Source organism: Oncorhynchus mykiss, chromosome 17 (genome assembly GCF_057628025.1).
Source record: "Oncorhynchus mykiss isolate SJ-2025 chromosome 17, ASM5762802v1, whole genome shotgun sequence".
NCBI lineage: Eukaryota > Metazoa > Chordata > Actinopteri > Salmoniformes > Salmonidae > Oncorhynchus > Oncorhynchus mykiss.
In genome coordinates, this window is record NC_143038.1 from 68,399,402 (window position 1) to 68,415,000 (window position 15,599).

General features: G+C 41.8%; 1 protein-coding gene across 1 annotated transcript in view; it reads left to right on the forward strand.

Moving 5' to 3' along the window:
* Nucleotides 1–15,599, forward strand: part of LOC110493280 (copine-5) — a 353,683-nt gene that overhangs the window by 337,130 nt on the left and 954 nt on the right. Inside the window, exons 19-21 of the mRNA XM_036950811.2 lie at nt 2,682–2,739; nt 10,730–10,803; nt 14,353–15,599. The exon at nt 14,353–15,599 is cut by the window's right edge and continues 954 nt beyond it. Coding sequence (XP_036806706.1) covers nt 2,682–2,739; nt 10,730–10,803; nt 14,353–14,541 — 321 coding nt within the window. The 3' untranslated portion in view covers nt 14,542–15,599. The remainder of the gene's footprint in view (nt 1–2,681; nt 2,740–10,729; nt 10,804–14,352) is intronic.

The following is a 15,599-nucleotide window of genomic DNA, read 5'->3' on the forward strand; positions in this document are numbered from 1 at the left end:
ACCAATAGGATCTCGCTAGCTCGTGCTTGCCTCTAACCACCTCCTTGTTTGTTCTGCCCACTATGATTCATTTGCTCCCATTGGAAACAACAGGCTGTGGACTATCTTGGTTAGTTATAAAACGTCTTTGGGGTCCCTGGAGGAGAAACCTGATGGAGCTGGAAGTGCTGCAAATATACGTGTGAAAAATAAACGTGTGGAGAAATAAAAGTCGGGATCATTTTTTTCACAAGGGAGAAACGTGAAAAATATACATGTGAAACTTCACACGTGTCTGATTGAAGATTTAAAAATAAATAAATAAATCTTTCACGGTCTTTTTTTTCAGATCATTTTTTCATGTTTTTCTTTTTGTAAGGGTATGGTAACTAGGGAAGATTGACTGTGTGTTTTTTGTTTTCTCATGGCTGTGGAACTCAGCTGTCAATCAGCATGATGAGAGGGGATGGCATAAATGGGACATGGAAGACGGGTTATTTCTGGCTGACATGTGATGCACTGATGAGTGCGTGTGTGTGTGTGTGTGTGTGTGTGTGTGTGTGTGTGTGTGGACGTGGGAGGACAAGGACTGTGACAGGGGCTCTGTTGAACACTGATACTTTGGGGTCATTTATCTATTTTGGGCTAAAAACAGAAAGGACAAGACAGAAACAGAAGAAGCTCGTCCTATATGTTAGTCATGACCTGTGAAATAAACTCAACATAAAAATGATTTAGTGACAAATAATGAACAAGTATTTCAGATTAGCTACCCCATCCTTAAACTGAAACATTAGGGTTAATGGTCTCCTAAGATCAGCGTCTAGGAACAACTCCTCCATCTCCTGTTCCTGCTCCGCAGGGCGTGTCTTAGGAGTGGCTGGGAAGGTGATTGGTGGGATGGGTTGCCGTGGTGATAGAGAATCGGCCCCTCCCCCCCATCTCTCCACTCCTACCTCACAAGCATCTTCAGTCTCCCAACTCCTATCTAATCAACACTTTACCAGGGTTTTATCACTGCCTTAGGAAACGGAGGTGTTCTGTGTATATCCTATGTATGCTCCCAACACGTCGGAGTGCTTCTGTGGTTGTTTTTTTACTTCATTTTATCTTGCTATCTTTTGTGCTTTGGAATATTATGTTATGCCTTTTTTGACAAATGAAAGTACCAAACATTTTCAACAAATGCTCACACTTTTGTCAAACTCACATTAGTAATAACATTGGCTTTAGGCTGTCTTCTCTGCACAGGGAACGCGTTCAGTTTCGTCAGTGGATGAGGAGAGTTTCATCACTACCGTCCAGAGAATAACCAGCCTTAAATTTACTGACTAAACACACACACACACACACACACACACACACTGTCTCTTGAAGATAAAGGCAACGACAGGGAGACAAGCAGGAGAATTGTATTTGGGTTCTAAAAACACCAGAGGAACAAGAGAATTAGGTGTTAAACGTCCGCTCAGGATTCATGGGGAGACAGGTGTTTTGTCATCCAATTTAGCAAGCTCCTGAGACAATTCCTCCTGCCTTTATTTAGCTTAGGACCATTGTTGAGAAAGAGAGAGAGGAAAGGGAGAGGGGAGAAAAAGAAACAGAAAGAGAGAGAGGAAATGAGAGGGGAGAGAAAGAAACAGAAAGAGAGAGAGGAAAGGGAGAGGGGAGAGAAAGAAACAGAAAGAGAGAGAGGAAAGGGAGAGGGGAGAGAAAGAAACAGAAAGAGAGAGAGGAAAGGGAGAGGGGAGAGAAAGAAACAGAAAGAGAGAGAGGAAAGGGAGAGGGGAGAGAAAGAAACAGAAAGAGAGAGAGAGAAACAGAAAGAGAAAGAAACAGAGAGAGAGCGAGAGAGAGAGAGATAAACGGAGAGAGAGAAACAGAGAGAAACAGAAAGATATACTGTGTATGTGTTCAGAGCTGTGATGTACCTGTGTTCAGAGCTGTGATGTACCTGTGTTCAGAGCTGTGATGTACCTGTGATCAGATCTGTGAAGTACCTGTGTACCTGTGATCAGAGCTGTGATGTACGTGTGTACCTGTGTTCAGAGCTGTGATGTACGTGTGTACCTGTGTTCAGAGCTGTGATGTACCTGTGTTCAGAGCTGTGATGTACCTGTGTACCTGTGTTCAGAGCTGTGATGTCCCTGTGTTCAGATCTGTGATGTACCTGTGTACCTGTGTTCAGAGCTGTGATGTACCTGTGTACCTGTGTTCAGAGCTGTGATGTACCTGTGTTCAGAGCTGTGATGTACCTGTGTACCTGGGTTCAGAGCTGTGATGTACCTGTGTACCTGTGTTCAGAGCTGTGATGTACCTGTGTTCAGAGCTGTGATGTACCTGTGATCAGAGCTGTGATGTACCTGTGACCAGAGCTGTGATGTACCTGTGTTCAGATCTGTGATGTACCTGTGTACCTGTGTTCAGAGCTGTGGTGTACCTGTGTACCTGTGTTCAGAGCTGTGATGTACCTGTGTACCTGTGTTCAGAGTTGTGATGTACCTGTGTACCTGTGTTCAGAGCTGTGATGTACCTGTGTACCTGTGTTCAGAGCTGGGATGTACCTATAGCAGAGCTGGGATGTACCTATAGCAGGACTGGGATGTACCTATAGCAGAACTGGGATGTACTATAGCAGAGCTGGGATGTACCTATAGCAGAGCATGTATAATGTAATGGTGTGTTCCTGTTCTTCTCCTCAGGGGGCTAAACTGCCCATGTCCATCATCATCGTTGGAGTGGGACAGGCTGAGTTTGACGGTAAGAAGCTACATCACTTCCTGACATTATTGCTGTTAATATAATTATATTATATGCCATGTAACAGATGCTATAGCAACTTACAGTTATGAGTGTATTGATTTTACGTACGGCTGGCCCCGGGAATAGAACCCGCCTGTGTCATGATCTACTAACTGAGATACAGATGATCATTACAGCATTACTACACATACTGCAGCTGAAACCTTTTCACTTACAGGTTACAGGTTACCTGTCGTTGTAGTTTACAATACCTGTCGTTGTAGGTTACAATACCTGTCGTTGTAGTTTACAATACCTGTCGTTGTAGGTTACAATACCTGTCGTTGTAGTTTACAATAACTGTCGATGTAGGTTACAGGTTACCTGTCGTTGTAGTTTACAATACCTGTCGTTGTAGATTACAATACCTGTCGTTGTAGGTTACAATACCTGTCGTTGTAGGTTACAATACCTGTCGTTGTAGTTTACAATACCTGTCGTTGTAGTTTACAATACCTGTCGTTGTAGGTTACAATACCTGTCGTTGTAGTTTACAATACCTGTCGTTGTAGTTTACAATACCTGTCGTTGTAGTTTATAATACCTGTCGTTGTAGTTTACAATACCTGTCGTTGTAGTTTATAATACCTGTCGTTGTAGTTTACAATACCTGTCATTGTAGGTTACAATACCTGTCGTTGTAGTTTACAATACCTGTCGTTGTAGGTTACAATACCTGTCGTTGTAGTTTACAATACCTGTCGTTGTAGTTTACAATACCTGTCGTTGTAGGTTACAATACCTGTCGTTGTAGGTTACAATACCTGTCGTTGTAGTTTACAATACCTGTCGTTGTAGTTTACAATACCTGTCGTTGTAGTTTACAATACCTGTTGTTGTAGGTTACAATACCTGTCGTTGTAGGTTACAATACCTGTCGTTGTAGGTTACAATACCTGTCGTTGTAGTTTACAATACCTGTCGTTGTAGGTTACAATACCTGTCATTGTAGTTTATAATACCTGTCGTTGTAGTTTACAATACCTGTCATTGTAGGTTACAATACCTGTCGTTGTAGTTTACAATACCTGTCGTTGTAGGTTACAATACCTGTCGTTGTAGTTTACAATACCTGTCGTTGTAGTTTACAATACCTGTCGTTGTAGGTTACAATACCTGTCGTTGTAGGTTACAATACCTGTCGTTGTAGGTTACAATACCTGTCGTTGTAGTTTACAATACCTGTCGTTGTAGGTTACAATACCTGTCGTTGTAGGTTACAATACCTGTCGTTGTAGTTTACAATACCTGTCGTTGTAGTTTATAATACCTGTCGTTGTAGTTTACAATACCTGTCGTTGTAGTTTACAATACCTGTCGTTGTAGTTTACAATACCTGTCGTTGTAGGTTACAATACCTGTCGTTGTAGGTTACAATACCTGTCGTTGTAGGTTACAATACCTGTCGTTGTAGTTTACAATACCTGTCGTTGTAGGTTACAATACCTGTCATTGTAGTTTAAAATACCTGTCATTGTAGTTTACAATACCTGTCGTTGTAGTTTACAATACCTGTTGTTGTAGTTTACAATACCTGTCATTGTAGTTTACAATACCTGTCGTTGTAGTTTACATACCTGTCGTTGTAGTTTACAATACCTGTCGTTGTAGGTTACAATACCTGTCGTTGTAGGTTACAATACCTGTCGTTGTAGTTTACAATACCTGTCGTTGTAGTTTACAATACCTGTCGTTGTAGTTTACAATACCTGTCGTTGTAGTTTACAATACCTGTCGTTGTAGTTTACAATACCTGTCGTTGTAGGTTACAATACCTGTCGTTGTAGGTTACAATACCTGTCGTTGTAGGTTACAATACCTGTCGTTGTAGGTTACAATACCTGTCGTTGTAGTTTACAATACTTGTCGTTGTAGTTTACAATACCTGTCGTTGTAGTTTACAATACCTGTCGTTGTAGTTTACAATACCTGTCGTTGTAGGTTACAATACCTGTCGTTGTAGGTTACAATACCTGTCGTTGTAGGTTACAATACCTGTCGTTGTAGGTTACAATACCTGTCGTTGTAGTTTACAATACCTGTCGTTGTAGTTTACAATACCTGTCGTTGTAGTTTACATTACCTGTCGTTGTAGGTTACAATACCTGTCGTTGTAGGTTACATTACCTGTCGTTGTAGGTTACAATACCTGTCGTTGTAGGTTACAATACCTGTCGTTGTAGGTTACAATACCTGTCGTTGTAGTTTACAATACCTGTCGTTGTAGGTTACAATACCTGTCGTTGTAGTTTACAATACCTGTTGTTGTAGTAGTTTTCGATAATAATATCAATTAAAAAAATGACTACCTGGTATTATTGCTTAATAATCACATTTGCTGTTCTCTGAGTGCTGGACCTAAAATGTTATAAAGACCTGTTTAGACTTAATGTTTAAACCTTTAGCTGATATTTATTGTTTAAACTTTAACCAGATCTGCTGATATATTATTTAATGTATGACGCTGACCTTTAATACATTCAGACAACTAATCAGAAGGCACTCTGCAGCCGCTCCACGTTCTCATCATTACCATTAGCCTGCCCTGAAAGATAATTGATTGAGAGTGAGTCCACGATTAACTGATTAAATTTATACAATTCAGACATGCAGAAGCCAGGTGCTGTCTTGTAGCCAGGTGTTGTGTTGCTCCCTCGTTTCTAGCAATTAGCCAGACGAATGACCTGCAAGACAATTAGCAACTAATTTTGATTCAATAGAGGAGAGAGAGAGAGAGAGAGAGAGAGAGAGAGAGAGAGAAAAAGTATCGTAGTATGGGGTAGAGCGTGTTTTGGTGTAATGTAGTTTGAAGTGGTCAGGACTACTGGCTGGGTTCATCGGAGTTCTTATGAATTTCAATTAGAGTTCTGATTAACGGGCTGAGGATTATTAGATGCTCTATCGTCAGGCAGAATAGATTAGAATTGAGACAGGTCATCTCAACATGAATGTGGTTCCTGTCGGAGGTAGAATCTGAAGAGTTTAAGAAAATAACATGTTTGTGTTTTGCCAGTAAGAAAGAGGAAAATAAAGTGATTAAGAGATCAATTAATAAACATACGTGTAGTCAGACATGTACAACCTCTCCCTGTCTGAGTCTGTAATACCTACATGAGTTGACCAGCTGGAAAGTGTCTTCACTGACATGTACAACCTCTCCCTGTCTGAGTCTGTAATACCTACATGAGTTGACCAGCTGGAAAGTGTCTTCACTGACATGTACAACCTCTCCCTGTCTGAGTCTGTACTACCTACATGAGTTGACCAGCTGGAAAGTGTCTTCACTGACATTTACAACCTCTCCCTGTCTGAGTCTGTAATACCTACATGAGTTGACCAGCTGGAAAGTGTCTTCACTGACATTTACAACCTCTCCCTGTCTGAGTCTGTACTACCTACATGAGTTGACCAGCTGGAAAGTGTCTTCACTGACATGTACAACCTCTCCCTGTCTGAGTCTGTACTACCTACATGAGTTGACCAGCTGGAAAGTGTCTTCACTGACATTTACAACCTCTCCCTGTCTGAGTCTGTACTACTTACATGAGTTGACCAGCTGGAAAGTGTCTTCACTGACATTTACAACCTCTCCCTGTCTGAGTCTGTACTACCTACATGAGTTGACCAGCTGGAAAGTGTCTTCACTGACATGTACAACCTCTCCCTGTCTGAGTCTGTACTACCTACATGAGTTGACCAGCTGGAAAGTGTCTTCACTGACATTTACAACCTCTCCCTGTCTGAGTCTGTACTACCTACATGAGTTGACCAGCTGGAAAGTGTCTTCACTGACATTTACAACCTCTCCCTGTCTGAGTCTGTAATACCTACATGAGTTGACCAGCTGGAAAGTGTCTTCACTGACATGTACAACCTCTCCCTGTCTGAGTCTGTACTACCTACATGAGTTGACCAGCTGGAAAGTGTCTTCACTGACATTTACAACCTCTCCCTGTCTGTCTGTACTACCCACATGAGTTGACCAGCTGGAAAGTGTCTTCACTGACATGTACAACCTCTCCCTGTCTGAGTCTGTAATACCTACATGTTTCAAGCAGACCACCATAGTGCCTGTGCCCAAGAACACCAAGGTAACCTGTCTAAATGTCTACCGCATCGTAGCTCTCCCATCTGTAGCCATGAGAAACATTGAAAGGCTGGTGATGTCTCACATCAACACCATCATCCCAGACACCCTGGATCCACTCCAATTCACATACCGCCCCAAAACATCCACAGATGACAAAATCTCTATTGTACTCCACACACTGCCCTTTCCCACTTAGACAAGGGGAACACCAATGTGAGAATGCTATTCATTGACTACAGCTCAGCGTTCAACACCATAGTTTCCATAGTGTCCATAGATAGTCAAGTTATTACCTCGTGCCCCTGCACATCAACTCAGTACTCGTACCCCGTGTATATAGCCAAGTTATTACCTCGTACCCCTACACATCAACTCAGTACTCATACCCTGTGTACATAGTTAGTCAAGTTATTACCTCGTACCCCTACACATCAACTCAGTACTGGTACCCTGTGTCCATAGATAGCCAAGTTATTACCTCGTACCCCTACACATCAACTCAGTACTGGTACCCTGTGTCCATAGATAGCCAAGTTATTACCTCGTACCCCTACACATCAACTCAGTACTGGTACCCTGTGTACATAGATAGCCAAGTTATTACCTCGTACCCCTACACATCAACTCAGTACTCGTACCCTGTGTACATAGATAGTCAAGTTATTACCTTGTACCCCTACACATCAACTCAGTACTGGTACCCTGTGTATATAGATAGCCAAGTTATTACCTCGTACCCCTACACATCAACTCAGTACTCGTACCCTGCGTACATAGATAGTCAAGTTATTACCTCGTACCCCTACACATCAACTCAGTACTCGTACCCTGTGTACATAGATAGTCAAGTTATTACCTCGTACCCCTACACATCAACTCAGTACTCGTACCCTGCGTACATAGATAGTCAAGTTATTACCTCGTACCCCTACACATCAACTCAGTACTCGTACCCTGTGTACATAGATAGTCAAGCTATTACCTCGTACCCCTGCACATAAACTCAGTTCTCGTACCCTGTGTACATAGATAGTCAAGTTATTACCTCATACCCCTACACATCAACTCAGTACTCGTACCCTGTGTACATAGATAGTCAAGTTATTACCTCGTACCCCTACACATCAACTCAGTACTCGTACCCTGTGTACATAGATAGTCAAGTTATTACCTTGTACCCCTAAACATCAACTCAGTACTCGTACCCTGTGTACATAGATAGTCAAGTTATTACCTCGTACCCCTACACATCAACTCAGTATTCGTACCCTGTGTATATAGATAGTCAAGTTATTACCTCGTACCCCTACACATCAACTCAGTATTCGTACCCTGTGTATATAGATAGTCAAGTTATTACCTCGTACCCCTACACATCAACTCAGTATTCGTACCCTGTGTATATAGATAGTCCAGTTATTACCTCGTACCCCTACACATCGACTCAGTATTCGTACCCTGTGTCCATAGATAGCCAAGTTATTACCTCGTACCCCTACACATCAACTCAGTACTCGTACCCTGTGTACATAGATAGCCAAGTTATTTTTACTCATTGTGTATTTATTCCTCGTGTTACTATGTTCTTTCTCTCTGCATTGTTGGGAAGGGCCCGTAAGTCAGCATTTCACTGTTAGTCTACATCTGTTGTTTACGAAGCATGTGACCAATAAAACATTATTTTATTTTAAATACTAGGCACACACATTTGAAAATGCTTAAATCACAGAAATAGTTTTTCATCAAGTTCGTCATTGCTCTGGAAAACAAGATTTTCATCTCAATGACACCAAGTTGTTGTAATGATGGGGAGGGGAGGTCTAAAACGATTTGACACAAAAATCCTCTGTACAGGCTCTGGTCTTGTCCCATCTTGATTACTGTCTGGTAATATTGTCAAGTGCAGCAAAGAAAGACCTAGAAAAGCTGCAGCTGGTTCAGAACTGAGCAGCACACCTTGCCCTTAACCGCACATACAGAACTAACATCAACAACATGCCATGTCTTTCCTGGTTGAGGGTTGGCGAGAGATGAACTGCTTCTCTTGTAGTTTTGATGAGAAATATTACTGTGATGAAAATTCCAGATTGTCTACATAATCAAATAACATTCAGCTCAGACACCCATACATACGCCACAAGACATGTCACCAGGGGTCTCTTCACAGTCCCCGAGTCCAGAACAAACGACAACGCACAGTGTTATACGAAATCTCCAATGACTCACGCAAAATGACCTTTAGAAATTGATTAATCAACATTTAATGGAACGGTGGGACTGTGAGGACGCACGCACACACACACACACACACACACACACACACACACACACACAGAGGACTATAGAAAAGACTTGGACAGAAAGAGATAAAGAAACATATATATATATATATTATTATTATTTATTTTTTTATTTTTTTTGTGTTATTGACTTGTTTATTTTTTACTCCATGTGTAACTCTGTGTTGTCTGTTCACACTGCTATGCTTTATCTTGGCCAGGTCGCAGTTGCAAATGAGAACTTGTTCTCAACTAGCCTACCTGGTTAAATAAAGGTGAAATAAAAATATATATATATTTTTTAAAAATTAGAAAGTTGATAGAGAAACAGAAGTTGAGTAGAACCTGAACATTTTGTACTGGAACATATTTACCTGCCTCAGGACACAGGAAACAGGAAATAGTCCTGTGAACAGATCAAATATTTCATGTGAAGCACAGAAACACACACACAAATACACACACAAAACACACACACACAAATACACGCACACACACACACACATTGTTTTTTAGTAGTATTGTTTGTACATCGTATTGTATAATTGTGTGACTGTCCTTGTTTATCATTGTATCATCAGTGTTTTGGTACTTGTCATATCTTGTGTTTTTTGTGGAGGAAGAGTAGCTGCTGCTTGATTTGATTTTAAAAGTGTTCTTGTGCGTGTTTGGTGTGTGTTCTTGTGCGTGTTTGGTGCGTGTTTGATGTGTGTTCTTGTGCATGTTTGGTGCGTGTTTGGTGCGTGTTTGGTGCGTGTTTGGTGCGTGTTTGATGTGTGTTCTTGTGCGTGTCTGGTGCGTGTCTGGTGCGTGTTTGGTGCGTGTTTGGTGCGTGTTTGATGTGTGTTCTTGTGCGTGTTTGGTGCGTGTTTGGTGCGTGTTTGATGTGTGTTCTTGTGCGTGTTTGGTGCGTGTTTGGTGCGTGTTTGATGTGTGTTCTTGTGCGTGTTTGGTGCGTGTTTGGTGCGTGTTTGATGTGTGTTCTTGTGCGTGTTTGGTGCGTGTTTGGTGCGTGTTTGGTGCGTGTTTGGTGCGTGTTTGATGTGTGTTCTTGTGCGTGTTTGGTGCGTGTTTGGTGCGTGTTTGGTGCGTGTTTGGTGCGTGTTTGGTGCGTGTTTGATGTGTGTTCTTGTGCGTGTTTGGTGCGTGTTTGGTGCGTGTTTGGTGCGTGTTTGATGTGTGTTCTTGTGCGTGTTTGGTGCGTGTTTGGTGCGTGTTTGGTGCGTGTTTGATGTGTGTTCTTGTGCATGTTTGGTGCGTGTTTGATGCGTGTTTGGTGCGTGTTTGATGCGTGTTTGATGCGTGTTTGATGCGTGTTTGGTGCGTGTTTGATGCGTGTTTGATGCGTGTTTGGTGCGTGTTTGGTGCGTGTTTGGTGCGTGTTTGATGCGTGTTTGATGCGTGTTTGGTGCGTGTTTGATGCGTGTTTGGTGCGTGTTTGGTGCGTGTTTGGTGCGTGTTTGATGCGTGTTTGATGTGTGTTTGGTGCGTGTTTGATGCGTGTTTGGTGCGTGTTTGATGCGTGTTTGGTGCGTGTTTGATGCGTGTTTGGTGCGTGTTTGTTCTCTTCACCCTGCAGCCATGGTGGAGTTGGATGGTGATGACATCAGAATCTCTTCCAGAGGGAAGCTGGCAGAGAGAGACATTGTCCAGGTGACTCACACACACACACACACACACACACAAAGGCCATGAACACAGCTACGAACAAACACAGCTTTTCTTGACCAGTTGAAATGTCATGGCTCTCCCTAGGATGTGTTTATCCAGTGAGGGGTATTGTTGGATTTTTTTTACAATCACTAGGACCCATTTCTCAATACTTGGGTCACTTTTTCACTTTTTCAAAACTCTTCACACAGTTCTCCTAACCAACTTTCAGCTTGAGCACAGCAGTGAATTTCACATCCAAAATGCACTAAAACCACCAAGGTGAGAGGAAAATTATTCCTCTATGGAGTTGAGGAATAGAGAGAAAGATGAGAGGAAAATAATTCCTCTATGGGGATGAGGAATAGAGAGAAAGATGGGAGGAAAATAATTCCTCTATGGAGTTGAGGAATAGAGAGAAAGATGGGAGGAAAATAATTCCTCTATGGAGTTGAGGAATAGAGAGAAAGATGGGAGGAAAATAATTCCTCTATGGAGTTGAGGAATAGAGAGAAAGATGGGAGGAAAATAATTCCTCTATGGAGTTGAGGAATAGAGAGAAAGATGGGAGGAAAATAATTCCTCTATGGAGTTGAGGAATAGAGAGAAAGATGAGAGGAAAATAATTCCTCTATGGAGTTGAGGAATAGAGAGAAAGATGAGAGGAAAATAATTCCTCTATGGAGTTGAGGAATAGAGAGAAAGATGAGAGGAAAATAATTCCTCTATGGGGTTGAGGAATAGAGAGAAAGATGGGAGGAAAATAATTCCTCTATGGGGATGAGGAATAGAGAGAAAGGTGAGAGGAAAATAATTCCTCTATGGGGATGAGGAATAGAGAGAAAGATGAGAGGAAAATAATTCCTCTATGGAGTTGAGGAATAGAGAGAAAGATGAGAGGAAAATAATTCCTCTATGGAGTTGAGGAATAGAGAGAAAGATGGGAGGAAAATAATTCCTCTATGGGGATGAGGAATAGAGAGAAAGATGGGAGGAAAATAATTCCTCTATGGGGATGAGGAATAGAGAGAAAGATGGGAGGAAAATAATTCCTCTATGGGGATGAGGAATAGAGAGAAAGATGGGAGGAAAATAATTCCTCTATGGGGATGAGGAATAGAGAGAAAGATGGGAGGAAAATAATTCCTCTATGGGGATGAGGAATAGAGAGAAAGGTGAGAGGAAAATAATTCCTCTATGGGGATGAGGAATAGAGAGAAAGATGAGAGGAAAATAATTCCTCTATGGAGTTGAGGAATAGAGAGAAAGATGGGAGGAAAATAATTCCTCTATGGAGTTGAGGAATAGAGAGAAAGATGAGAGGAAAATAATTCCTCTATGGGGATGAGGAATAGAGAGACAGGAAGGAGGAAACGTGTCACCATCCTTGGATGGTCTGCAAACCACTCTGTGACTGCTGGAGTGGGGAAATGTCACATTGTCCCATACAAGTACAAACGTTGGCCGGTGTTGTATGGCTCAATTAGCAGTTTGTGTGACAGGAATCCATCAGAGGATATTGCTGCACACATTGTGATGTTGGCACCCCTCTGGCCCGGGACATCCACTGTGGCTCTTTTCCCAATCACATTCCTTCCTCGCCGTCGTGTTTTGGCCAAGTTGAAACCAGCCTCATCCACAAAGATGAATATGTGGGGTGTTTGCCTGGCTTCAATCTCCATGACTCTCAAAATAAATCCACAAGGTAACATAAGAGTTAGGCTATCACGGTAGTTTACATTCTACCTAAAAATATGCCATTGTGTGCCGCTGCCCTGTTTGGTTTTTTTCAAAACCAGTTCTGTATTTTATAGTCATTTTACCTGGACACATTGGCTCCTGAGTTGCTTGACTCGTTCAGCGTTCCTCTCAAAGGGGACAGTGTACAACTGCTTCATCCTGACTTGATGTTGTTTCAGGACTCTAGAAATAGTTGTTATTGTTACATTGTCTGCTAACACTCGTCCCGAATCTCTGTGAGTTTTATGCCGTTGTTTCTGATGACCATATCAACGATTGCAGTTTCCTGCACAGCAGTGAAAATCCTACCTCTCCTCCGTTGGGTCGTAAGCAGAAATACAAAAACAATTACTCACAAGTGGGCTCGGAGGCTTTGCTCAATTTACTTCTGTAATGAGCAGTTCAGTCAGATGCCCTTGCAGAATGCACATCTTACCTGGTGTTTTGCCGGAAATTTCTCACAGTAGATGCCACTGTTGAGTGTTGCAGATTTGGCTGCACTCTCAGACCAGCCTCTCTCATTGATAGACCATGATTTGTTACATTATCAATTATAGTAGCTCTAATCTCATCTGAGACTACAGCTCTTGATCTTCCACCACACATACGTACTCCTCTTCCTCTCCCAGCCACTCTTCTTCCTCTGTCAGCCACTTCTCTATCTCTGTCTGGGTCCATGTTTACATTACAGTACAGCATTATTCCTAAGATGTCCCCTTTTGTATAGATGGCAATGAAAGACTAACACCTGGGTAGGTGTTCAGCTACAATGGGAATCAGCTGTGGTTTTTTATTTTTCCTTTATTTAAAGTCAGTTAAGAACAAATTCTTATTTTCAATGACGGCCTAGGAACAGTGGGTTAACTGCCTGTTCAGGGGCAGAACGACAGATTTGTACCTTGTCAGGTGGGGGGGTTTGAACTTGCAACCTTCCGGTTACTAGTCCAACTCTCTAACCACTAGGCTACCCTGATTGTTTTGGTAGTATTTAATTTTTTAGATTTTGAATATATTTCAAAACGGTATTACCTTAGAAATGTAGCAAATTACTGTTTTATTCAATTTTGTGTTATTTTAGGTTTTGAACATAAGTTGAACAGTTTTGAAAAGAGTATGTAAACATTTGCAAATTGGCCTGTAGGTACATATAGAGTTTTGGTGGCGGTTGTGTCTGAGTGAGAAAAAAAATCATGAAATTTGATGTAGTCATTGAATGTACTTTGTGCCAAAGCAATGAAAAATGATCCACAGTTTAGCCCACATAGAGTGCTGTTGTGCTCACTGTGTGAAGGGTTTTGACCTAAGTATTGAAAAATGATCCACAGTTTAGCCCACATAGACTGCTGTTGTGCTCACTGTGTGAAGGGTTTTGACCTAAGTATTGAAAAATGATCCACAGTTTAGCCCACATAGACTGCTGTTGTGCTCACTGTGTGAAGGGTTTTGACCTAAGTATTGAAAAATGATCCACAGTTTAGCCCACATAGACTGCTGTTGTGCTCACTGTGTGAAGGGTTTTGACCTAAGTATTGAAAAATGATCCACAGTTTAGCCCACATAGACTGCTGTTGTGCTCACTGTGTGAAGGGTTTTGACCTAAGTATTGAAAAATGATCCACAGTTTAGCCCACATAGACTGCTGTTGTGCTCACTGTGTGAAGGGTTTTGACCTAAGTATTAATAAAATGTGTCCTAGCGATTGTAAAAAAAAAATGTTTAAAACATTTTTACATTTGAAGTGCTTATTTATAAGGTCATATTCATGAGATGTTATGAGAAGTTGTCATAAGGTATTCTGTTTCTCCTTGCCAGTTTGTCCCATTCAGAGACTACATGGATCGTACAGGGAACCATGTCCTCAGTATGGCCCGGCTAGCCAAGGATGTCCTGGCTGAGATCCCTGATCAGTTCATCTCTTATATGAAGAGTCGGGGCATCAAACCCAACCCTGCACCGCCCCCCTACACACCCTCTGGACACACACACCACACACAGATCTGACCACCTCACACACACACCTTTACACTGAGTACTGATGAGAGAGACACCATCAAAGATTTGCAACCCCTAGGAATCATAGGAGGGGAACTCTCTGTCTACTTCCAGATTGGAACATCGAGACAGGAAGTGACGTAAGAGGAAGCTATTAAAGCTACAGGTGTTTGTGTCAGAACTCTCCCGGACAGGTAACTCTCTGGACTGGGGAAGACAACAGTGTTTCTGTTCATTGTGGTTCTATCTATTCTGTTTGTCTCTCTGGATGAAAAGAGAGATCACCATGGAGAGATTATATGTTGCTGTGCCATACAAGGACTATGGTGATCGATGACTTGTCTTTTTATCAACATACATGGGCCTGTGACTGTTTTCTCTTGTATTGTTTAAGAGCAGGTGTGATCGAGGGATCATGTTGTGGTTGAAACTTGTGCCTGTCTGTAGAGGGGTCATTTATCCGGCCAAGTGGAAGCCTTGTGTGAACACTGACATCTCACCTTCGACCTTTGATCTTGCATGTGATTGGTGTATTGGAGCGCGTGTGTTAAGGTGGTGATGTTTTTAGAAACCTTTCCATCAGTTTACTAGTTTGTTTTAGGCCTCAGACATGTCTACATATTGATCTGTAACGTCATCATTCTAGTTTGTTTTAGGCCTCAGATATGTCTACATATTGATCTGTAACGTCATCATTCTAGTTTGTTTTAGGCCTCAGACATGTCCACATATTGATCTGTAACGTCATCATTCTAGTTTGTTTTGGCCCTCAGACATGTCTACATATTGATCTGTAACGTCATCATTCTAGTTTGTTTTAGGCCTCAGACATGTCCACATATTGATCTGTAACGTCATCATTCTAGTTTGTTTTGGGCCTCAGACATGTCCACATATTGATCTGTAACGTCATCATTCTAGTTTGTTTTAGGCCTCAGACATGTCTACATATTGATCTGTAGCTTCATCATTCTAGTTTGTTTTAGGCCCTCAGATATGTCTACATATTGATCTGTAACGTCATCATTCTAGTTTGTTTTAGGCCTCAGACATGTCCACATATTGAT